Source organism: Sylvia atricapilla, chromosome 19 (genome assembly GCF_009819655.1).
Source record: "Sylvia atricapilla isolate bSylAtr1 chromosome 19, bSylAtr1.pri, whole genome shotgun sequence".
In the NCBI taxonomy this organism is placed as follows: Eukaryota; Metazoa; Chordata; class Aves; order Passeriformes; family Sylviidae; genus Sylvia; species Sylvia atricapilla.
In genome coordinates this window covers 5,849,611-5,875,264 of record NC_089158.1, presented here as the reverse complement: position 1 = coordinate 5,875,264, position 25,654 = coordinate 5,849,611, and the positions used below count along the sequence as shown (strand labels likewise).

At 43.6% G+C, this 25,654-nt stretch overlaps 1 protein-coding gene across 1 annotated transcript; it reads right to left on the bottom strand.

The window, feature by feature from the left end:
* Window positions 1-1,271: 1,271 nt before the first annotated feature.
* NUP188 (nucleoporin 188) lies at window positions 1,272-25,594 on the bottom strand. Its single transcript, XM_066332714.1, has 44 exons — window positions 25,550-25,594; window positions 23,623-23,677; window positions 22,955-23,028; window positions 22,649-22,733; window positions 21,946-22,026; window positions 21,489-21,533; window positions 20,833-20,925; window positions 20,603-20,722; window positions 19,991-20,202; window positions 19,453-19,567; window positions 19,024-19,224; window positions 18,237-18,326; window positions 17,614-17,679; window positions 16,935-17,054; window positions 16,378-16,504; window positions 16,103-16,258; window positions 15,621-15,747; window positions 14,918-15,005; window positions 14,762-14,838; window positions 14,495-14,609; window positions 14,026-14,146; window positions 13,771-13,837; window positions 13,228-13,356; window positions 12,941-13,074; window positions 12,433-12,539; window positions 11,436-11,642; window positions 10,849-11,018; window positions 10,464-10,533; window positions 9,768-9,835; window positions 9,048-9,243; window positions 8,488-8,565; window positions 8,069-8,154; window positions 7,425-7,570; window positions 6,856-7,037; window positions 6,240-6,440; window positions 5,556-5,648; window positions 5,253-5,411; window positions 4,905-5,042; window positions 4,471-4,545; window positions 3,572-3,781; window positions 2,797-2,928; window positions 2,613-2,683; window positions 2,291-2,420; window positions 1,272-2,116 (listed from the first exon to the last, which is right to left on the bottom strand). The coding sequence occupies exons 1-44, from the start codon at window positions 25,573-25,575 to the stop codon at window positions 1,946-1,948; spliced, it is 5,214 nt and encodes a 1,737-aa protein (XP_066188811.1). The 5' UTR covers window positions 25,576-25,594; the 3' UTR covers window positions 1,272-1,945.
* Between the last annotated feature and the right edge of the window lie 60 nt (window positions 25,595-25,654).

Genomic DNA, 25,654 nt, shown 5'->3' with positions numbered 1-25,654 from the left:
CTGACTCTGTATAGGAAGGTGACACTTGTGCTGCTGCTTTGTAGATGTCAGGGGAGCTTTCCTTGGCTGGATCCCCTGTGTGCCTGAGGGACAGGGACAGGTACGACTCAGAAAATGCTGCTGGAGCTCTAAAACACACGTAACCAACAGCACCCACTGCTTTTGCTGTCTGGCACCAAGGGCTCCTGCCAGGCACCACCAACTCATCTGGTGCTTGAATAAACATCTAGAAGAATCCATTCTTGTTGAACACCACCAATACAGTGATGAGCACACTGCAACTTCCAAAGTCATAACAGAAGGTAAGATCCCAACCAGAGCTGTCAAGTAACAGCCTCTGCTGCAACTGAACTTGCTTAGATAGATCAGATTCCAGCTTTGCTTCCCTTCCCTTTGGTAGCCCTCATCCATTTGCTGTCTCTGCACAGTTGTTCACCTTCAACTCTCCATGGTCACACCCAGTTCCCCATGGCACAAACTGTTTCTGGTTACAGGCTGCCCCATGGGAAACACCTTTGGGTTTTGGACGGTCACACCACCTCACAAGCCCCTCTCCCTTCTACTTTAAGACTTTACTCCAGCCAGTTCAGATCTCTCCAAAGCCCTCAGGGCACATGACACTAGATCAAACAAATGTGCCAGGATATTGCCAGCACTTAAGCTTACAAGGTAAAAAAGCCCAAACAACCTCAAAGCAAGATAATCTTATTTTCTAGCTCTAGTCTCTTAAAACCATTGAAATTAAAAAGGTTCTGGCTGGTAAAGCAATTAAGTGTCTATTTAGGAAATAACTGGTAGGTCAACAGCTTACAGCTACACTGAAATTTGATTTCTTACCTTAGATAAGTCTGTCTAGATTTCAGGTTGTATTGTAAGCAGTAATCACTGACTTTCTCTTAGTGTCCTTCCTACACACTAAGCCTCAGAACCTTAAAGAGTTTGTTGATGTAGAGCTACACCACAAGATGCACCTTCACTGCAGACAGTGATTCCTGTGCAGGGCCTCAGCACCATGTGTAAGGGAATCATCCCTGATGAGTATTTTATAGTGCTGCTCGTTTCAAACCTCCTACAAGTTCCCCAACACAAGAGTAAGAGAAAGGGAGTGGGTGTGGGGAACCCAGGGAATCAGCCTTTAATTACAGTCATTTCAGTCTCTGGATTGTCACTCAGAAGTCACAGCATTAGCTGGAATTTCAGCTCAGCAGAACTACCACCCAGGCACTGCAGAGCTGGTCCTGCTGTTTCCAACACAAACCCATGAACATAGCTGCTGTCTATAAAGGTTTTAATATCAGTATAAATAGGGCACAGTTACAAAAAACTGCAAGACTGGAGCAATGGAATTTTGACATAAAAACCTTAAGTGAGGCCTTGCTCTTCAGAAACACACACAACACACAGACTGCAGGGTGAAGGGAAGGCGTGAGCACACATACACCATCGTGCCTTGAACCATTCAGTACAAAAATAGCAGTAGAAAGATGGTCTCTGAATTGCTGGCTGATCCCTTGGGTGTGCCTTAGCTGTACTCCACACAGGAGACGCAGATTGCACCTTGTGTTAGGAGCAGAGTTAATGCCCAGCAGAAAGCATCTCCTCTCCCCATCCAGCCACAGCTTCCCCAGCTGAGGTACAAGCTATAAAAATAAAGGTTTTGACTGTTCAGTGCTTGTACCCAGCCAGGATGCTCTGGCAGACCGAGCGAGCAGACCATGCATACGGGCTGGTCAATGGAGAGCCAGCTGGGCTCTCCTTACATTCCCTCTGCTCCTGGGTGGCAAGAGTGCCATGGGATCTCGTTCTCAGGTGACACCACTGCCCACACCTGGCCTCCCTCCCTTCCCAGTCCTCATTACAGCTCTACCAAAGGTGATGCCTTCTGTGGTGGAGGTGAATTGTTCTGCTGCAAGTCCTGACAAGGGAGGCAGGGCCAGGACAGGATCTATCTCTGCACGTGCCGGACAAAGGCCTGCACGAGCTGAAACAAGGGCTCCTGCCCCTCTGGACCCAGCTTGGAGGCAGACTTTCCTTGGGGAGAAGGAAGGACCCCGCTGGCAGGTGAAGAGGGACCACCCCGGCGGAAGTAACGGGACAGGCTGGAGAGCAGCGTACTCTGAAATTAGAGTGTGTAACAAGTCAACTTCATTCCCCCTCTCACCCTCTCCCTCCCCCAGCCGGGTGCTGTGGCACAGGAATGTGCCAGCCCCAGGCTGTTCAGTCATGCTGGGAAATGGGCAGCCACAGACAAGACACACTGAAGAGTGAGAGGACAGCACAAGGTGCTCACCAGCTCCGAGCTGAGCTCCTGCTTCATGCGCTGCTTGTCCCGGGGGTGCACAGCTGGGTCCCGCAGGTACCGAACAGCCTGGGAGATGAGCAGGTAGAAACAGTTCTCCATTGTAAACATGAGCAGAGACCTGTGCAAAGAAACACAAATCAGCAGCAGCCAAAAAGGTCAGCACGCTCTGGTTTCCAGGTCAAATAGTTATTGGGAGACTTTACACACAAGGGATGTAGAAAGATACAGAAATGCCTCTAAACTTCAGTTCTAATCTGAGGAGCTGGGACTGCTGCTTGACTGTAACCACATGAAGTAACTAGAAACTTACTTGAGGGTTTTGGTTCCCTCTTGCATATTCAGCCCTGCAGCTTGAGGGAAAGGTTCTTTCTTCTTATCCATCTTTGAAGGAAAAAAAGACATTAGAGACAGAAAAGATCTACTCACACTCTTCAGAGTATCAATCGAATAAGCAGTCTGGGATCATTGCTCCCAGACACAGAAAGGGCCAGTACCTCTCCCAGCATGTTCAGGGCCACGTTGACTGTGGCAAGGAGGGTCCCAAAGGAAGGTGCAACATCTGAATCAAAGGCTGGTGTGGTGAAACTCAGGACGAAGAGCACATTGTACTCAGCAAGGTCCAGCGACTGTGAAGGAACAGAAACAGTGAGACCCTGAAGGCCATGAGTATGGTGTTGCCATAGGAACAGGAATACCCAGTCCCTTATCCCGCTTTTTAGATGGAAGAATAGAAGCACTGTGATAATTTCCCAAGTCTCAGGTGCACAACTGGAGCAGTGAAGTGTCCTGTACAGCACTGTACAATCAGACTCCATTGCTCTCCTCACACAGCTGCCATGAGTGGCATGTGCTCCCAGAGGCACAGAAGGACGTTCCCTACCCAACAGTTAGCAGCAGGACACTGCTAGAATCAAGGATTAAACCTTCCTTTTCTGAGCCTGGAGACCAGGCACTGGGTCACACCACCATGGGAGAATGACAAGAGGATTTTTCCTGAAGAATAGTATACTGAAGGTACAAACCAACTGGGTTATTGTCTGCTCCAGTAAGGTGACACATACACAGCCTTGTGTAGATCACACAAAAGCTCAGCCAAGTCTTTCCTTCACTGTGCAGTGCCTGACTCCCAAGGCAAATTCCCTGTCTCCTGCCTTCCTGCTCTGTGCAGAAGAGCAGACAGGTATACAGTGGGGTCATTGTATCAAGCAGGACACACAGACCCAGAACATCCCTGAAAATGCTGGAAACTGCCCCCTTTGGAGAGCCCACCTGGTCAAGGAGGATCTGGCAGACATCAGGGGTGAAATGGCGCAGGGCAGCGAGAGATTTGCTGAGGATTTTGAGGAGGCTGTACTGCACTGTGAGCAGGGCCTTCTGCTCTGCTGCCTCTGACTCGGGGCTGGGGTGTTTGGAGGAAGCCTGAGGATTCCGCTGCACTCGGGGAGTCACACTGGATGGAAGGGAATCGCCATTTTTTGTCTGTGGAAAAAGAAAAGGGGAAGCCTTGAGGACAGGTATGATTATTTTGCACTAGGACAAATGTTTTGAGAAAAAAAAATACAATGTGAACAAAGAGAATAAGGAAATAAGGCATCCAAAGTCTGTCACTTGCTGAGAATCTACAGTTGGTGTGGGCTGGGGAGACACTGCATTGCAGGGAGGCAGCTGCAGAGGCTGTTTAGATTCCACACTCAGGGAAAAAGAATGATCAACACACCAAGCCTGAGCCATGCTGAAGGAACACTGCAGCAGCAATGCATCATATCCATCTCATACACCTAAAGATGTCCCAAGAACATGAACTATCTCCCTTTAACAAATTAAATCAAATCAAGGGCACCAGATCAACAGTGGTTTAATTAATGGTACTCCAGGGTCCTACAGCAATGCAGCCTCCTTATGACAACAGACCATTCAGCACAGGCTGCTGGTTATCTAGGACTGGCTTTACACAGTCCAAAGGCTTTCAGAGTCCAGACTACTCTCTGCCCTTTTTTTTTTGCTGTGAAGAAATGCAAATCCTAACTGTTAATAGGTGTCAATAATCATCATGAGGATTATCAACAATCTATTCAGTATCCAAGACCCTTGATAATGAATAATGCTCCCTTCTAACAGGGAGCATGGTCACGCAACACTTAACCTGAAGTTTGGTGTAGGATCCTCACCTGCAGGTAGTGCTGGAGCATTTTACGGCTGTGCAGGAGGGAGGTACAGGCCTGGCACAGGTAACACAGATTCACCTGAAAGAAATAAAGTCAGGGAGAAATCTCATAAAAGCTCAAACCCTGTCTATTCACTGCCACTTCTGGAAGCTAGCAAATCCAAACATAGCATGGTGATCATAAAGGATCCACGCAGTCTCCTAATGTCCCAGTATTTTCTTGAGATCACCTGCCACTAAGAACGGAAAGTAAGCCAACAGTTATATTTCCTCACTCAAGACAAAGTACTGACAGAACGGGCAGTTAAATAACCTCAGCTGCAATTCCCATTAAAGGAATGGTAATAAAAAAGTGATATAGCACCATTTTCTCTTAAGACAACCAAATCTCTCCACTCCAAGGCAATCTATTATCCACAGCAATATCCTGATTCCTACCTGCATGTCCCTCATAAGCTGTGGCAGGTGGAAATGCCACTCCTTTGTGAAATTTGAGAGCTGAAGAATGAAGCCAACAGTGTGATCAGCCTCTTCCAGACAGGCCAAGCTCTGCACGGTCCGTACTGCATTCAGGCACTGGGCAAGAGAGAGAAGTAAATCAGGGCCATGATAACAGACAGGTAAGTGACAGATGGGGTAACATTCCATCCTCCTCTCACAGTTATTTCCACAGTAACTCTCCCCAAGGCAGGAGTGACTTTTCAGTGCTTCTGCCCTTTCTGACTCATTCCCACTGCTACTGGAACAGAGGAGCCTAGTGAAGCACAGAGGCAATTTGTGGCACACCTGAAGGATCCTTTCTTGATGGACACCCACAAAGTCCAGTGCTTCTGTCAGGAAGTTGTATCTCAGTGTTTTGAGGAGACGTTCCATCAGGGACATGGACAGGCGATAGACCCCGGGCCAGGAGGGGGCATCCAGGGACTTCCGGGATGAAGCAGATGTCTGAACAAATCACATACAGAAATAACCAACTTTTTTCCCTCCACACCATTCTGGCAGCCTCCAGCCACAGCCTGTGAGGGCATGAGAAGCTTTCCCAGGGGCATGAGGTGCACTCCCAGCTGGAATGAAGGAAGCAGCACCCACCTGAATGGCTCCATTTGTGCTGAGCTGGTACACACTCAGGAGGGGCAGGCAGACACTCTGGGTGACACCAGCTCCAGCCATTGCTGATGCTCCCTACAACAACAGACTGCTGTTGGAATCTGCCTCAGCTCTCTGAGACTGAAGAGACATGTGTTGCAGTAGATATTTCTGTCCTTCGCACTGTCACCACCCTTTTACAGAACTTTCATCTACACACACAACTTTTGTTGTTAAAAGTTCAACATCAAGAAAAGCAAAATCGAACCTGTGTAACTCCACTCAGAATTCTATTCATCACCTAATTTGGTACATACATAATCTTTCCAGAGGGCTTTGGAACAATCTTGTTTTCACCTAAAGCCCCACACAAGTTGAATTTGTAACAGATAAATAACACTTCACTAAAACAAATGAAGAATTTGCATTTCAGAATCCATTCAGTGAAAGCGCCTGCTGTAAGTGACAGGTCTGCCTGGCTGATTCAGCTTTTCCCACACATCCCAGTATGGAGAACAAGGCACACTAAGCAGCTGTACATACACAGGATCTGCTGCTTGCCAGCCTCCAAAAAACACCCCTTTATCTACAGCTCATCATTCACAGGATAATGAGATAAAAAAATGAGACAGACTTTTCTTATTTAAAGTGTACAGCTATGTGCTCTCACTTCTCTGCATCTCTCACCTGCTGAGTCCTTGCTAAGGTCAGCAGCAAATGTAACGAGGCCTCTGTGAAGTGAAGGTTTTGTTTAACTCTCAAGCTGATCTCCAGTGCAGCAAAGATGGTAGGAAGCACAGGGACTTTCCTAGTAATTTGCAGCCAGTAGTCTCCATCTTCATCCACTTCACAGAGCTCCTTAGCCAGGTGCAGACCCAGAACACACACCTGCAGTGACAAGGAAAGGCAGGTATCTACAGGGTTGTACCAAGAAAAAAAATCTCAAAAGCATTTACTAACTCAACCTAAAGTTCAATCATTCACAAATGAAGGCTCCTGGTATCCTTCACATTATACCCTGTACACCTCTTGGCTGTATTAGCACTCATGACAATGTTTTTTAGGACTCATCTGAAGAAGAGGCAGCAATAGCCAACTTCCCAGACTGATGTGAGTGACAGTCTCAGTCACTCACATCAGTTTCTTGATGTGAGCCAAGAAAATATCAAGTAATTCTGAAATAGAAACTGCTGAAACTTCCTTTGAAGGCAGCAGGCTACAAGGGAAAGTCATTCCAAGCATCAGAAAACTTTTTTCTAGATAGAAGAGACAAGACTGCAGAGCAGATGAGCAGGTCCTTTACCCCATCTCGCTGGTCCTTGTGCTTTACTCGGGAGGCATCATCAGTCTCCATACTGTCCTTGTCATCTGCAGCATCTCCCAAGGTCAGGCTGTGCCGAGTCTGGTCCAAAAGTGCAATGACCTCATCTTGGAGAGTCTCACACACACTCAGCACCAGCTGGGGGTACTGGGGGATGTCATTCACTGTGACATACACAACAGTCACTAGTTAACACACAGTCCTTGTATTCAGCTTTCCAGTTAAACTGGTAACATCACTGAGCCACATTTCTTGGAATTAGCATTTATTCTGTTCTCATTTCAAAACCTACATAACAGTGTGAGGAGCTGTGACTAACTTCGATGTTTATCTCTAGGAGGATATATTAAGGGATTATATTCATCTCATTAACAAAAACATGCAGTTTTTGTCATACAAAGTCACACAAGCTCATGACATGTCAAAACACAAATCAAGCACTACTATGAACACCCTGCACTACTACCAGCACCATGTGTTTATCTTGCACATCCTGGGTGTAAGGTGTGTTCAGCCCTGGCACCTCGACACCTGAACATGCATCACCTCACCTTTCATCTCCTTCATCTGCAGAACAGTGATAAGAGCTGAGAATACTTTGGCTTTGGTTTTCTCCATCATCTGCTGATCTGCCTGTAGTACTCCCTCCAGAATCTGCGTCAAGGAGTTTATGATTTTATCCACAGAACTCAACTCGCTGACAACAAAAAGGGAGAGCTCTTCAGATTAGACAAGATCCCTCAATAAATATATTGGCTTGAATGAGCTGTGTGGATCATAAGTTATATGACCCCCAAAAATAAAAGCAGTTCTTCAAAGTAAAGTTTAAGTCACTACCTGGATCTCACTAAAGACATTCCACAGAATGAGAGAATGCATTTTCCCTTCATTGTGAAAATCAGGGTGAGAAAACAGGACTAACTATCACAAAAGCTCTTTTGCTACTTTTCACCAGCAAGCAGGAAATCAAATAAACTGCTGCCAGAGATTTCTCACAACTACTTCAGCAACAACCAAGAGACATTTGACATCCCAAAAGAGAATTCAGTAAGGCTTCTGCTTTCTCCCCAGATCACTAAGTGATTATAACTAGAGCAAAACACTTCAACATAATCCTACAAATTTTTATTTAAACATGATCTCCCAAGTTTTTATTTCTAACAGTGACTAATAATTATCCAAACAAAATATCTACCTTTTCCACTGCTTGAGCAGGATCAGAAGAAGGGTACACAGCATAGACCCCAGCTGCAGACAGGGCACTGACATGGGAACTTGGAGCTACAGGAGAAATACTGTAAGAATTACAGCTGGAACAGTCACATGTAGAATCACTTTAAAAATGCTCAGCCCAAGCACCACCACAAATGACCAGGTTTGTTCTTCAGCAGAACTGAGGGGACCAGAGCCAGGACCCTTGCAGGGTTATTTAGTGATGACAAGAGTGACACATAAAAATAACGATTTAAGCAGCTCATCAGTTCTGGAGAGAGACTCTGCTTCAGTCCATTTTCACAAGATCTAAAAAACCCTATGATTACAAGCATCTGCAGAAATAATGCAAAGAAGATAAGCAATTAGGAAATGAAAGAACCGATAAGAAGCAACACCTACCAAAACCTTGGTGCCATTTAGCACATCCAGAAACAACTCCTGACGAACTGCAGAATCAGTCAGATGCATGATATCAGCCTAAATCAACAAAGATCAATCAGCACAACAAAAGGTGCATCTTCTAAGCAGCCTAAAATCAGTTTACTGTTTTGTTACTTTAAGAATCCATCAATATTATAGCTGCTGAGTTTTACAGAAATCACTTTAGTCCTATATTACCAGTGACAAGAAGCTGGCAATTGCTTAATGGTGCATCCTTGCCTCAACTGACACAGGAAAAGCTTGTCAGGAGTACAGAATTACTTAGAAACCCTCCAAAAATTATTTACTCTCTCCCTCCTCTGCTGAAAGGACAGTCTGTTCATTTTGATCAAACAGCAAAACACCACAGTCTAACCTCTTGCACCATGCTCATGCCAACTTGTACTGTGTTCACACACACAGCAAAACTGAAAGAAACAACCAGTGAATTCTGCTTAGCTGGCCCTAGAAAGCTGTTGACATTGTATTATTCAAAATGTTCATTTCAGACTCTCAGCAAGATAAGAGGCAGCCCTTACATGGCTTGTGGAGATGATGAGCAGCATTCTCCAGGCTGAGATGAGCATTTGATACTCGGTGATGGAGGCACAGCTGGTGCCCTCGGTCTCTGCCACGTGCTGTGCCAGGGACTTCACATACTCTGACCAGTAGGCAAAGCGCTTTTTGGTGGAGAAATTCTTCAGTGTGTCTTTCAGGGACTGATCCAGCGAGCCCCTGACCAAATCAAGAGGAGAAGTTATCTTCATTTATTCTTGAGTCAGAAAATATACTTCTTCCGAGATTCAGGGAGGAAAGCCAAGGACACAGCTTGCAAGTGAAGGTTATTCCACATATTTGACCTGTGCAGGGAATCCCACTTTTTGCATCAAATACGAAAGAAAAACATGATCCCTGAAGAAAATCTTTGATTTTTTTTTTTTTTAAAGCACAGATTTTAGTTAACCTGACTTTTCAACACAGGAAACAGCTGTTACTTTCAGGAAAACAAATCAAGAGGGAAAAAACTACTAAATGTGATTCAATCACTACAAGTTTACTCGGCTTAGTTGACAATTAGTTTTAATAAATACCATACATTCTTATTTCAGGATACAAGGAAAATACTGATATATTCTCACCTAAGGGCTGCAGAAAAATTGTAGTATCTTTCTGCAATTAGTGATTGTATCAAGAGGTAACACACACAGTTTAGATAACTAAAAAGTACAGGGATGAAGGAGAGACTACCAAAGACTCACTTGACAACATAGTAGATCTCCAAGCAGATGATTTTCATTATTAAGGCACAGGTATCCAAGACACTGAGCTATGAAGACCAAAAAAAAAAAAAAAAAAAAAAAAAAAAAAAGGTAACCAAAAAGAAAATGAAAATCTGAGCTCTACAGGTTAAGTGAAATTCTGATTTATCCCTACCCATCCACTTGGGATGGCTGATATTCCAGTTCCACAGGAGACTTATTTCTCCCACAATAGCAATACTTATGCCGTTTTGAGCACAGACTGGTGACAATAAGGACAGAATACTGTGCTCAAACTCTTGAGTGAGAGCACAGGGCTTTCAGAACTAAGGGAAAAACTTCCACAGAAAGGAAGAACAAGAACCTAATCAATTCCTCCATGATACCAGTCAGCCTGAGCCCACAATATGGATACATTTCAGACAGCAGATCTTCTACAGTGAGTGTTACCACAGCTGCCACACAGCTATTTTTGCTTCACATGTGAATAAATAGCAGAGAATTTCAAAAGACAGTTCATGTCTGCCTAGTCTCTGAAAAGCCAGATAGCATTCACTTGATCTCCTGCCTGTGTTTAACCACTTGGTCACAGCTCCTTTTAGGAAGCTGCAAACAGAGGGAACAGCCACACACATCACTTAGAAGCCTTTTCTGAGAAGTACATAAATCTCCTCATTTTGTTCAGATGTAACTCACCTCTGATGATTCAGAAGGCGGAGGAAGAGTGCCAAAGAGGGGATTAGTTAAATTTTCCCAAAACTTTGGCCTAAAAGACATAAACAAAAGTATTCTCAGTTATCTCCCTCATACCACGTGCCTAGCAACATTTTGAGTGTTCCAAACTTTGTAGAAAATACGCTTTGGTAAATACAAGTTTATTTAGCTTTGTATAAAAGAAACAGAAATATATTTGCTTCTGACACACTGGGGCTTCTCATCTTCCATCCTCAAAGCCCACACACTGTGTACCCTCACCACACACTGACTAAGATGCAAATGACCCTGAATAGTCTGACAAACCACAGGAAGAGTGTTTTGTAGAAGAGGAAGGCAAATGCCTTGTCGAGGAACACCAACTCACTTTGTCCTCAGCACGAGCATGGCGCTGTCCCGACGGTCCTGCCACAGCGCGTGCAGGAAGGCGATGGCAGCGCGGTGCAGGAGGGGAGGGCACCAGTACCTCTCCTGCTGTTTGGAGTCAATCAGCTCTAGCACCACTTGGAGGCAACTCCACTCCCCCAGGCTGAATTCCTAATGCAAAAGGAGACGAGAGGTTACAAGTGGTTATAATGCTGGAGAACTATACTGTCCGTTGCACTCAAATCTTTAGCTTTCTCATAGCCAGAGTGTCATGAACAAGTGTTTTAAGGTCCCTTAAAGAACAGCACACAGAGTGAACAGAGCAGGTCACAGGTACCCTTGGTCTTAGATGTTCTGTTGCTAACTCTGTGTCTGCCTTGAAATATTGGGGAAAGATTCTGTTTGGTTACAGGGAAAAGTGAAACTGGGATAGCACCACATCCATTGAATACAAGCACAACCTGCATTTATCTTTACATTACATTACACACACCAGGTTACAAATAAGAACTATTAGATTTGAGTATCCAGTGCTGTAATATGCAAAACAAAAGCAGTGAGTTCTCAGGCAAGTATCTGCTGTTGTACCTTTGACCCATCACTGCCATCCTTCACTTCCAAGTTCAGGAACAGCTCAATGAGCCCAGGCTGTGTCTCCACTGCAACTGTGAGGAACTCCAGGATCATGACCTTGATGCGCATGTCCTCGATCTTGCTCTGCAGGTGGGTGAGGAAGGCATCACGGATGGCAGCAGCATCACTGCCCAGGCAGGCATACACAGACATGGGAGCAACCTGCCCATGGAAACAAACATCAGAGGGAAAAATAAACGTGCTGCAGAGAATGCTTAATTCTACAACAAAGGTGATTGTAGTGAAACTCGAAAACATTTAATACTGAATCTATGAACCTATCAAAGTAAGTTCTCATTAAGCAGGAAGAAATGTGACAAGTGATCCAAATTTTCCTCTTGAGCAATTCTACTCTATCCTCACTTATTTCTCAGAGGTTGCAAAAGAAATAGAAAAGACAAAGTAAAAACAGGTTTGGAATTACATTTCTTGAAATAACTAAGCCCATATCTAGATCTATATGCTTTAAGAAAGCTACAAATATTCATATGTTTAGCAGACAAAAATAGTATAAAAGACTTCCTAAGTCTAAAAGCTGAAAGGTCCCAATAAAAACTCAAATAGAGTACTCCTCTCAGCAAGATGGTAAAATTCCAGGTAGGAAAGTCTAGGAATTGTATTTAAAAAGTGTCGCTTGAGAAATTGCTTGAAAATTGGGAAGAGAACAACTGGAGGTGAAAACACTTTTCAGGAAAAAAACACTCATGGGATGCCTCTCAGTGAGCACTGAGTGACTTCTGAAACAGCAGAAGATCACATGAAAAAAACTAAAGGATCCTTTAGATGATTTTTCACATGTCCTAACTTACAGCTTCAGTTCACCCTGCTTCAACTGACTTGCACTAATCTCCCTGATGCAAAAAAAGCCTAAAGAAATTATTTGAAAAAAATTCAGTGCTGGAGTCAGTCACAAGGGGAGAGGTAAAGGAGGACTGAGGTGTGTCTTTCTTACTGTAGCCAGTCGTTTGAGCAGCTGGATGGCCAGGCGTGGAAGTGCAGGGTCATGCTTGTGGTAGATGTATTTGGCCAAGACAGCAATAAGGTTGTTTCCATGAGCACCTGGAGAGAACACAAATAAAATCTAAGAGAAGAAACAACAAGGTGTAACTATTTACCAAATAATGATTTCCCCAGCAGAAGATGAGAACAAAGTTGGTCTCCCAAAAGAACATGATATGGGTCCAGCCAGAGCCATTAACAACAGCTGATTTAGTATACACTGTGATTACACTAATCTCATTACAAAGCAGCAAACAATAAGCCATGTTTGATTAATCCTTTAAAAGCTGTCCCAGAGGGGAAAAATGCCTTAGAGGAGGGAGAAGAGGCCTTCTCCCATCAGTAGCAACCACTTTTTGTAACCTGGAAACCTCAACAAGTGTTTGTGATGAGACACACGGTGCTATTTGCAGATGAGCCAGAAGCAGAGCCCCCAGGCTGCCCCAGGGAGCAGTACCCACCATGCTGAGTGAGTGCCTGCTCCAGGGGGGACACCACACTGGACGGGGGCTTCAGCCGGATGACGTTGTTGGTAACGGAGAACGCCAACTTCACTGTCTGGATCAGCAGCTGGCCTTGGCCTTGGGACTCATCACTGCCACCAAAGAAAAACCAAAGCAAGAACTGTGTTCACAACCAACAGTTATTATTTCCACAGCATTCAAAGAGGAAACTCCATCAGAGTTACAAGGTATTTTCACTCAGAGCCAGCACACAGAAGCTGCCCAAACAGCCACAACCCACTCACCTGCTGGACTGGGAGGCCATTACCATGTCAATGGTGTCCACCCCAATCCCCATGATGTTAATGACAGCTTGTCCTGCCTCCGTGTTGGCCAGGCTGAAGATGCACAAGGATTGCAGGCTGGGGGCATTGCTGTGACACAAACACAGGACAGTGTCACCAGGAGCACTTGTGGCATTTTGCCACATTGCACTTAAAAAACTACCACAAAGTTACCTCCTCATTTCTACACCCACACTGACCCTTCCTTTACTCTCCCTTCTACTTTCACCAGAGTACACACTAAACAGGAAAGTGGATGGCAGTCTGTCCAAAAAAATCTATCTGCTCTTTTCTTTTTTTTACCAGAATTTCTAGAAATCAATGTGATTTGCTCTGTCCCTAATCTTTTGCTACCCCTCCTGTACTCAGTCAAGAGCTGAAACTAGCACTACACAGCTATGCCAGCTCCCTCCTAGTTGTTTGAATTCAAAAACTGAAACAAAATGACAGTGATTGCACTGTAAACCAGGCTGCTGCAGGTGTGAGACCTCTCACCTGTCTTACCTGCTGCGAGGATCCATTTCAGGGCATAAGTTCAGTATGGCATGGATCAGCTGCAGAATTAGGCAACCTAAAACAGAGACGAAATAGACTACTCAGGTTTTGAAAACTTTTGCCTCATTCCTAGTATTTTCAAAGAAATCACAGCATCTAACAATATCAGGAATTGTACAATGCAAATCCCAAATGGCTACTAGAAAGAAGGCAGGTGATCCTTTTACCCCCTTCCCCTCCTACTCTCCGTTTTAACATCCTTACCAATTTTTTCTCTCACTCCATGAGAGTTGTATCTCCATTTGTGGTAATTTGGTAACATTTCCTTTAGAACGAACACAATGCAGGGCACCAGGCCTTGGCTCTGGGTGCTACCAAGTTGTCCCTAGGAGAAACAGAAATGTTATTTAACCAGGAGGGGGACGAGAAAACTTTTGGAGGAAGATATTCCTTATTATCTTTTAAGTGTGAGAAAACCACGGAACATCGGGACATAGATTTACAAGCAATTTATAATTTTTCCTAGTCATTTCAGATGAGTTAAAATTATTTTTTTGTAAGAATCAGATCAGAGAAAGCACAAACAGCAGTGCAGAAAGGAGAGTCAAGCAAAGATTACTGAGAGAGCCCTGCTGCATAGAGACTGATCTCAGACATGGCTGAGATCACTTTCACTTCTCAGTCCCAACAGCTCTGAGCTGGTGTCACATCAGAGCACTCCAGAAGCACTCACCCGGACAAGAGTTGTTACCAGGTTCAGGAAGGAGATGGTAACACTGTACTCGCCTTGGGGCTGTTCCATGCTCATCAATAGGTTTCCATAGCCCCCAGCATTCATTCCCTCTGCACTGTGAAATGAGCAAGAGAGTTCATGACATGAACAGCAGGATTCTGACACGAGCAAGAGACATCAGGTACAGAGATTATATCCTGGCAAAAAGTTCTTACTGCATGTTATGAATTGATTAGGTTAAAAAAATAGGGTGGGGAACATGAATACCTAATCATGTGATTCATACTGGACAGTGGATTGGCAACAAATGGCAAGAACCCCGTGTGGTGAAGGTCAGTCCAAACCTGCAAGAGAAGAGATAAAGATACTCCTTCTCATTTACATATAAATGTACTAGTTCTCACCAGCAGGTCCTTTCCTCACCTTGGCTGGCATCCGAGAAGCCAGGACTGTCAAGCAATTGACACAAGAAGCAATAACATCCACAGGGGGAGAGATTACAGTTGTTAGCCTACAAAAGAGAAACAGCATGCATGAAAAAATGCACTGCCACCTGTGGTCTAGTCTGTTTTTTAATCAAAAAGCTTCTTTCACTCTCACTGAAGTACACACATATAAAATTTAAGCAGATAAATACAGGCACCAGAGTCTGCACTTTCAGTCTAGACTTGCCACCTCCCCCTCACACCTGAGTCAGATCAATTTACTGCCAGAGCAAGGCTGGCAAGACAGCAGGTTGTCACAGCAAACAGTAATTATACAGCTGAACACCAATTCCCATGCAGTTAACTCTGGGAGGAGTTAATAAGTACAACTGTTTTAAAATACGTGAGTTACTGCTCTAATGTTATGTTTTATCCCCCTTTCATGTAAATATAATTAGTAATCAAAACTGCCTTTAAAGAGATAAAATTGCACACGTTTCAGGAAAGAAGTAGAAGAGGGGCCATTCTGCTGCATCAAAACATTAACCTATGTGTAACCAGAACAGTTTTGAGAGCTGAACACCAGTCTTGGGGAGTTCCAGCACTGACACACATCTTGTAAAGCTCTTGGCAAAATAAGTAATTAGCTATCCTTCCAGGTCACTCTATCTGCTGAGGAACCTCTGCTGTCAGTGACTCACCTCTGCAGCAGCATGTAGATTCGTGATGTGATTGGCAGAAGACAATCTGCTATTGATACATCAGTGCTGATGACTTTATGAACCAGATCAATTATGGGCTTCACCCTCTGGCAATGCTGAATCACATCTGGGTAAACAAAACATTGGAATGCAAAATCGTACTTCAGCAGTATTCAAGCCTGGAACAATGCACATTTATCCTACCACATATCTACATCCTTCAAAACCATCCATCTCCCACATCAAAAAAACATTTGTTTATCTATCTCAGTTTTCCCTCATCTAAAGCATATCTCATTTTACTACACGCTCTTGGCCTTTTCCAGTGAATTTTAGAGACTAATAATAATCATCATCAGGTTTCTGAAAAAGTATTCCACGCTCTTCCAAATGTACTCAGAGCAGTTTAGTCCTACTACTAACCTCAAACAGACACCAATTAATAATTATTTATTCTCTTTTACACTCCCAGCCTGTCTCACCTGCTGTTGACACAACATGGAGCAGCATCTCAATCTCACAGGTGAACAGTGTCCAACTGCTGTAGGAATACTCCCACCGTACCAAATAAGCCCGATCATCCAGCATCACTTGGCCCACTGTTCCCTGAGGTATCCGTAGATTTGTTTGACCTAGCCCTTAGGATTGAAGAGGCGGGTGAAACAAAGTCAAAAGTCACAAGTTAGAAGCCAGGTAAAGGAAGAGCTAAATTCCCCAAAGCATTTCAGTAAGCAAAGGTGAAGTGCAGTTTCCTTACCAAGAGGATAGAGGAGCTTTGGAGCCTGTCTTCGCCACAGTGTGCCATCTTCATGGGAGATCACATCTGGAGGTTTGTGCTTGTACAGCTCAATATAGAAGGACATTTTATCCAGGAAACTGTATACCTGCATCAGAGAGAACTTCAACAACACAGCCAAAGAGCCAGAGCTTCTCAAAAATTTATCAACCAGATCAGTTCCAGGAACAGGGAAGTTTACTTGAGGTGTACAATACCTTTTATAATACATCAACCCTACCAAAACATTATTACACAGCACTCATGTTCATACAAATCTCATCTAATGAACCACCTAAAAATTAGCATCTCAATCTTCAACCATTAAAGTTGAAAAGTTTTCTAAAAGTCAGAAAACAGCATTCTGCAACAGCACACAGCTCTAAAGGAGCCCTGTCCACTGTTCTCAGACAAAAGCTTATGTCTGTTACCTAAGACTGCAATTGAGATAAGCACATGTAATGGAAAGAAAGAATCACAGAGTGTGTCATCCTTGACTTGAAATATATCATCTCCGAAACATAAGAGAGATCCTGTACCTTTTTTGCCGTAGATTTATCAGACACAAGGGCTTGGAGCAGCTGAAGGAGAGGAGTGAGAAGATGGGGGAACATACCACAAACACTGTCCAGGATAATACCCAGACCTGCAGTAGGTTCCTGAAGGTGGAAACAAAAAACAGATGTTTTATTACTAAAAAGAAAAGCTAAAAGGGTCTCAGTATAGCACAAGGTTACAGTTCCTTTTTAAGCTGTACATTTAACATTAATCATGCACAAAAGTATCACTCCAGTGACTGGAGATCACACTTGCACAGACTAAAGCATGAGGCAGTATCCAAGTATAAGGCAAGAAGTAAGACTGTAAGGCATTACATATCATCCTAATTCTGTGACAACAAAAAATAAGCAGAATGCTTTTGCCAGCAGTTAGTTCAATCCTTGCAGCCCCAGCCTTGCTACCAACTATCACCTATACTAACACTTGTTCCAGTATCCTTTTCAAGTGTAAAGCCAAGGCTGCACCTAAAAAGCAGGAAAGGGCAAAAGTAAATCAAAGATAGATGCAAACATTTAGATAGATGAATATTTGCTCGTCAGGCCCTCCTAAAAACCAACTCACTAAATACAACCAGCCTGTTCCTTTCCTGAAAGGGAATCTTTTTATCAAGTCTTAGTTACAAACAAGGTAGGTCAAACAAGTTGCAAACACACTCACCGTCTTCCAGAAGAGTTGAGGAATGCTGGAAGCTGCCAGAACTTCACATGCAGCATCAATTATATCCTACAAAGGAAGATAGGATGGAAAAAAATCAAAGCTAATCCACACAGAAGGATTTTGTCCCAAAGAGGTTCTGCCACATCTTTGGAATTTAAGTTTCCATGTTTACCCACCAAGATGTAACTACTTCCTGGAGCCAAAACACACCCACCCCCAGACCACAACCTAAAGCCATGCTCCTCATCATGAATGAACTGGCCACAACAAATGCATCCACAAAATATCCACATTTTACAGAGGGCTGTAAAATGTCCAGTCCAACTCAGAAATGGAACTTGTGTTATTTCCATTATTTTGGGAGTAACAGATCAACAATTAGTTTCATATCCATAGGATTTCAAATGCATGATGTGCTCTTTCATTACTAATCTGCCAGTCTGTAGAGGTGTTTACTAGATTTGCATGCTGTGAATGCAGTAGGAAAACCAGGAAATCACTAATTTGCCTAAGGTCTCCCTAAGCCACATAAAGTCTGCAGTCTGAAATGCAGGATTACAATAGGCAATTAGCATCAGTTGTTTTAAATTATGTAAGAAATGCAAAGAGTCTTGGATCATTACCTGCTGATTGCCCAACGTATGCAACTCTAGTGATGTCAGGACAAAGGAAAGAAGTCCATAAATACACATACAAGCTGTGCTGGCAGTACACTGCAAAGAAAGCATACACAAAGCTCTTATGGGAAAGACTATGAATTACAAGCATGCTGTAACTCTACTCAGTCTGCTTTATACACCAAGTAACTGCCTTTTTTATGTATCCTTGCTGCACAGGGGCAGCAAAACAGGGAGCAGTCATTAGTTAAGTTCCAATTTAAAATGAAATATTTCACTGAAAGAAGTCTTGCCATTACCATTATCACTACAAATTCCTTGCATGCACCAAAATGAAAAAAAAAAGAAGCACTCAACATTTCTAGGAATCAAAAGGATTTGCTTTCACTGCCTTCTGTGTACAAAGCCATTTACCCTAATACACCATGTTGTCTAATGCAGCCCTATACAGAGAATAATACAGAGTTAAATCATCCAATACTCAAGATCCACAATGGCAAACACACTAACAGAGGGAAACCAAAAACTTTGATTAACTGGAGTCTATTCTGCTCAAAAGAGATGCAGTTCCTTACTTTACAAAGCTTTTCTTAATTTTATGGTCATAACAATCTGTTTCATTCCAGCTTGATTTCTGATCCTCACTGGGGCTGCAAGGAAGATTAACGTGACAGATCATGCTTTACTTCATGTTTGAAAAGAACATTGGTTCAGTCACCTGCTTTCCATCACAGCTGTACATCAGGAGCTGTTAGACCTGCAAAAGCTTATATGTACAACTGAAGAAACTCACATTCTTGCCCCCACTGCTGAGGGATCGCAGCAGCTTTGTCAGGTACTGGAAGACATTTAGCTGGATAGCAGTGCTGCCCAACCTCCTGATGACGTTTGTGGACTCCTCTGGGTTTATGGTGTGACGGAGTAGAGCCCAGGCCAAAAGCACTGGAGCATGATGTGAGACATCCCCCAACTGCAGCAGCTGATCGTCCATCTCCTGCACAGAGACAAAACAAAAACAGAATACCTGAGATCTAAAAGTAATTCATACTCAACAAGCACACAGCTAACTGTGCCCTTCTCATGGTATCTGGATGTCATTTTCTACACTTGGCGAATAAGCCCAAGGCCCAGAAGTTTACAGACACAGTAGTGCCTGGGTAATCACAGTAAGTTCTGTATTTTTAGGCCTGAGGAGGGATTGGTTAATCTGCCAGTGTTTTACCTGGTGGATGTGCTGACTGTTGGCCAACTTGTGCTCCTCCGTCCTGTCATCCAAAGCACGCTCATGGAGAGAGTCAATTTCCATGCCTTCCACCAGAATAAGAGCACTAAAGTAGCTACAAGCAGTAGAAGAGTAAAAACAAGTAGGTCAGAAACTTTATTTGACTATTCAGGTGATTTTTTTTTTTAACTGTAAGTGGTCAAAAAGCAACCTTTAGTTTGCTTTGCTCAGCTTTCTTTGAAGCAATAAGAAATTACAAGAAATGAACAACACATAATCCAGATTTTGTCTTGAAATGCTGGTACAGGACAAATTACAACCTTCAGAACTACCTTTTCTGGTTGAACAGACAACAAAGGGTCACTGAAATTTGAAGATAGCTTTTCCACCTCTATAACTCTGCCACCAGGATGTACTGCAGGATTCTTTTGAGTCATGGCCCACACAGAACAAGGAAGACACAATTATAAATGCATTTTTCCTGAGAAAAACAACTGTTATGCTTTGTACCCACTTCACAAATACCCCCAACACTTACCCAATACGATCCACAAGGTGATCCATGCTCTCATCTACTAAATGTCTGTTGGTTTGTCTCATGCCAAATCCCTGCTCTTTGAACATCTTTGCAAACGCCAGGAGCTCCTCAGGTGACATTTCAAAGTATGCATAGTAGAGGAAGATGACTTCCAGGAGCATGGACTGCTCCCGAAGGCATTGCACAAACCACCGGGAAACCTGACGTTCTGTCTGCACAAAGGAAAGTTCCACCATCACATGTCAAAGCTCACAGGGCAGCCAAAGCAGTCAGAAACTGAGACGTGTGGAAGCATTTCAGCAGCTTGTGTAGCCAACAATTGTGTCAATGGCAAGGAAAGCCACTTCAAGTACAGAGAGATCATGAGCAACTACACATAAATGGCTCTGTTGGCCCAGTGCTCTCCACAGATCTATTACAAGGAACAATAAGTTCATGAAACTCTGTCTCTGAACAAAAGTGTTTTCTGTTAGAGAGAAAACAAATTTTATGTTTCTTGGACCAGGAGGAATGTCCTGTTTAACTGCATCTGTATAGATATATTTTCCAATACACTATGTATATAAGAAACAACTTTATAAGCCTGATAAATAATAGTAAGAAACAAAATACCATGAGATTTCCATGTGTTTCCCAAGTAGGAGCCTCTGCTTTGTACAGTGCTTCAAACTGTTTGCGGTAATTCGGAACAAGCTCCTTGTCCAACTTCTCAATACACTGGAAGTACTGTGCCTTAAAGGAACAAACAAGTCCATGAACTTCTCACATTGCACACTCGTGGGCGTTTTACCCCACAGCTTCCATATTTGGCCTGTTTCAATGACATCACGCCCTGTACTCACTGTGTAAGGGTGTCTCTCATCCTGGAAATAGGTGAGCAGGTGGAGGACGCAGCGCAGGATGCAGATCCTCTCCTCATAGTAGTAGTCAGCAAGCTGTGAATGTAAAGTGCCATCAATACCAACCTGGCACAGCATCCAACTCTCAGCCACCTCCCGCTCCCAAACCACTTGCTGAAGAGCCAAGGCCTTCACCACAGGAATACAGAGTTACTACAGATGGAATTTCAACTGAGCAGTTCTGAATTTGGGGGAAAAAACCCCAACACTTAATTAACATTACAGAACTCCATCTAGATTGCCATAACGACAGCTCTGTAATTACACTGTTGGGTGAGAAAACATGGAAAAGAAAGGCAAAAAGACATCCCTATTATCCTCTGTCAGACAGGGGGACACAAACCTACAAGCTTTGGAAAATAAGGCAGTTTACATCTACCCAGGTAAATTCCCTAATATCATGCCTAAAATTTCGTTTCTGTAGCAATTACTGACACTCTTCAAATCTACATGCACATTCCTCAATTTCAGAAGCACCTTCCAAAAGCTATCCTTTATATAAAGGAATACTTCAATTATTCCAAGATTTTCCACAGAAATAAAGTAGGTTTGCTGCCAACAGATCTTTTCCACAGCAAATACACATGGAAATGACTAACCTTCAGCATCAGAGCCTGACTCTGCCTTTCATCCTGAAGAACTGTCTGTAAACAAAATACAACAAAATAAACACCTACTGGAGAAATACCTACTGACAAAATATATGTTCACAAAATTACTGAAAGAAACATAAGACTATTTTTCTTTCCAGTTCATTTGGAAAGACAGATTCCAAAAGCACAAAGCCAAAATACTTGTTTTTAACTACATATTTATTTTTCAGCTCCACTCTCATTCACAAATCTGTAGCTTTCCTGTACTCCTTTGACAGAAAGAGGAGCTGAGCTCTTGCAGAGATCCAAGAAGGAAGAGATAAGCCTGGATGCAGCTCCAGAGAAAAGCTACAAAGCCATTTCCCTATCAGAACTAGGACTCACATGTGACCATTTGCATCAAAAAACAATTGTTACTAAGGAAAGATGTGGAGTAAATAGAATATAAATGGGAGCTATAGACCTTCAGGGAGTCTCTTGTCCCTCTGTAATCCTCTTGAAGATAAGATTGTAACAGCTGCACACTCTGCTCTTCATCCAGACCCTGAACAAAAGAAAGAGAAATTATCTGAAATTAATAAAAGGCAATTGAATTTATTAAAGATTAAGATGCTCTCAAAATACTCAGGCAGCTCTTATCTTCAAAACAAATAACATGCCAAAAGAATATTTTTGCACCAAGCAGAGGCTTTAATCAGCACTTATTTTAAAGCCAAATACACAAGCTTTAATGCCACTGAGCTGCAGTTTTACTTCAGCTAAAGGAGCATCAGTCATTTAAATAAAGGTACCACCAGTCACTGAACTCTAAACTTTTGGCTTAAAGAAACAGAACCTTGCAGGTAAACTGAGAGGATTGTCAAACAAGGCAACTGATTTAAGGGACATCAGATTTTTAGCTGAGCATTTAGCCTGGAAGAACCCAACTCAATAGCAAGTGGCTGCTGCTAAAAAGGACCAGGAAAACCTCAGCACCTCAAAGTTACTCATCACTTTGGAAGTTTGACCTAGAGCCTCAACATGTACTTCAGCATCCTTTAGATTATTTCAAACTGAAAGGATATTAAGTTTCTCTCTACTCAACATCACAAAGTTGCTTCAGTATCAGATTCCAATAACAATTCGTTCCAGGTATTAAAAAATTATCCAAGAGCAGTTTCACTCACCAAAAACTTGCTGACCCTCAGACCCAACTCCTTCAGTGGAGCAGCTACATCTTTATCGGTTTTAATTTTTTCTGCTGAAGTCGTACTAAAGTGAAAAGAAATTTTAGTCATTAAAATGCAGCAATCTCAAGAAAAGAATTAAATAGGCATAATTTCAAAGTTCTCTATTTTATCAGTTTAAAGTGAACATTTGCTTCTTTCTCAGTGATCTTTCAATATTTCATACGACAATATTCTGTAAGCTTCCTCTACTTAATAGGAAATTCCCCATTAGAGATTCATTTTTAAAATCAGCAGTGACTGTACCTTGGTGGTTTGTAGTATGACAGTCCCTCTAACAGCCTCTGCCAGTGCTTGTTCAACTCTGCAGCAATCTGGGCCTAAAACAGAACCAAACACCACTGAACAGGTTCTTCAAAGTGCTTTTCCAAACATTAGATCTGTTAAACTTCAGCAAAGCAAAGAAATTCCACCACCATCAAGAGGCAAGAACAACACAAGACAGAATCAGTGGCTCAAAGTGATTCCAGATGCAGTACTGAACACGGCAATGAGCTGCACTGCCCGTTTCTAGGAAGAGTGAGGAAAAGGGTGGCAATGAACTGCATTTAGAAACATTTGGATTCCCAAGATCTGGGCAAATTCTTGAAAGCACAGGCTCCAGCCCTCAAAAGAAGACAGCAGTTGTACCACACATGAACATCCCAAGGCAATCCAGGCAGCAGCACTTTTGCCCACTCCAGAAAAGAAACCACCTTTTCCACACACCCTTCCAGGCAGTTCAGGCAGCTGTAAACAAGCAGTGGAAGAAAAAAACAAGTAGCAGAGGTATGGGAACAAAAAAACATTCTGAGAAAGAGGGAAGAACAGCAAAAAATATTCTCACTAATATTTAAATTTAAATACAGATTATGTATTTGGCCATGGAGCCCAGTAAGTGATGGCCAAACCTGCTCACCAGAGCATGAACTTACTGGTTCTCTCAAAGCTGATCTGCCCAGAAGAATTGTCCATAATTCTCTGCTGCTCCTGCAAACACAAGGAAAAGGTGGAGAGTATTTTAATGATGAACATTATTTCAGGCTTCCATTTAGCTTACATTTTTCAAACCTGCAATTAACTTGCAGCAAATGACATTGCAATGCAAGAAAAATTATTTAAGGAACATTAGCTTTTAGCTAACGAGTTTCAGATGTCCTAGAAAAAGCCAGGAAAAACACAGAGAGGGTGACAACTGAGACAGTAAGACCTGTGAATCCATATCAAAGCTTCACAGTGATATCAGGTTACTAGCTCAATTTGATTTTGCTATTTAAACATTTAAAGCTCCTAACAAGAAACTTAATGAAAGCAGTATACTGAAAACTTAATAGAGCAGTATTTCATTGTTACATTCAGTGTTCTCCTTCAAACAAATTCTTCCATCAGTTTCTTCCTCCACTCAAAGCAGAGCACAAAATGCTGTTAACTGAAAAACTGCACCATTTTAACACAGACACCAGAACATTTACACTCAGCTTCTAGTTTCCGTGTGAGAGCTCTGCAGAAAAGCCAAGCTGCACAATAAGGAATTATATATCACATCCTGACCCTGGCACATGCATTCGAAAAACCAAAAAAGTCTGCCTACAACAGCCCAGAGAAAAGATATTTGCCAAAAAGAGTATTTCATTTCGACAAATGATGATTTGTTAGCAACGTATTACAAATGAGGATTTAAACACCCCAACTCCCCACACAAAGACAGTCTACACAAGAACACTCAGAGCTTTATTTTTAGAGTAACATTATTAAAATAACTCACTGTGGCAGTGAAAGCCATCTGCAATTTCTGACATGTGGTGACACTTAATGAGTGACAACACCTGTTATTTCCAGCACACCTATTAACATAATTCCTCCCTGCTCATTCCTCAATAGTTGGGTGCACTTCTCTGACATGAACTTCTCCAGCCCACAGAGAGCATCCAAAAGCCCAGAATTTTACCAAGAATTGAACAGCAATGCAGAAGAAGCAATTCAATAAACCCCAAGTTCATTGATCATGTCAGATCAGTGCCTTCATTTATCTTGCACAGTTCCTTTCACTTATTGTCAAATCTGAGCCCCAGCCTAGCAAAGGCAATCTCTCTGATTTTCCTTCCCTCACAACCTCTTCAGTGAATGAAACAGACCGTGGTTTGTTGTCCCCTCACTACCAAGGCTCTAAGACAGCTGAGAAAGGAAAGCTCTCTGTATACAACCACAAGTAACAGAGATGTCATTCATTTAATAAAAATGAGACACCAGGGAAACTCCAGAACACAAAAACGTTATAACAAATGACAAAAAACGTGCCCTGGAGAAACGAAACCACCGACCTACGGTGGTCACTGAATGTGGGATTCACTGAATCGCTCCCGTTACACATCTCCAGGTGTGTGTTTTGACTTGTACCCTGCAGAAGCCGCGCGGGAGGCGCAGCCGGCACTGGCGCACCCGGCCCCTCGCCCTCACGGAAGAGCTGAGCGTCTGTCGGGCATCTCCGCCAAGGGAGCGCAGACCGAGCCCCCGGCCCCGCCAAGCAACGGCTCCCACGGAGCCCTGCCCAGCCGCATTCCGTACCACAGAATGAAATACACACAAAAACCCCGACAGTCGCTCCTCACTTTGGGCCCGGGGGGTCCCCGAGGGTCCCTCAGCGGGGGGGGCGGGGCCTCACCGCGCGCGCGAGGCGGGGGCGGGGCCAGCCCGGCGCGCGCCCCGCCGCAGTTAAAACTCCCGGCCCCGCACTCCGTCCCCTCCCCGCCGGCCCCTTTCGGCCCTCGGTCCCGCGGAGCGGGGCCCGCCCGCGGACAAGAGCCAGGGCCACCCCCACGCTGCCCCCGCGTTCCCTCCGCCCGAGCGGCCGCGGCCCCGCACCTCGCGCTCAGCCCGCCCGCCGCCATCTTCGCTCCGGTGTCACGTGACCCCCGGGCCAGCCTCCCTCACACGCCGGGGTCACGTGGTGCTGCACAAGCCACGCCC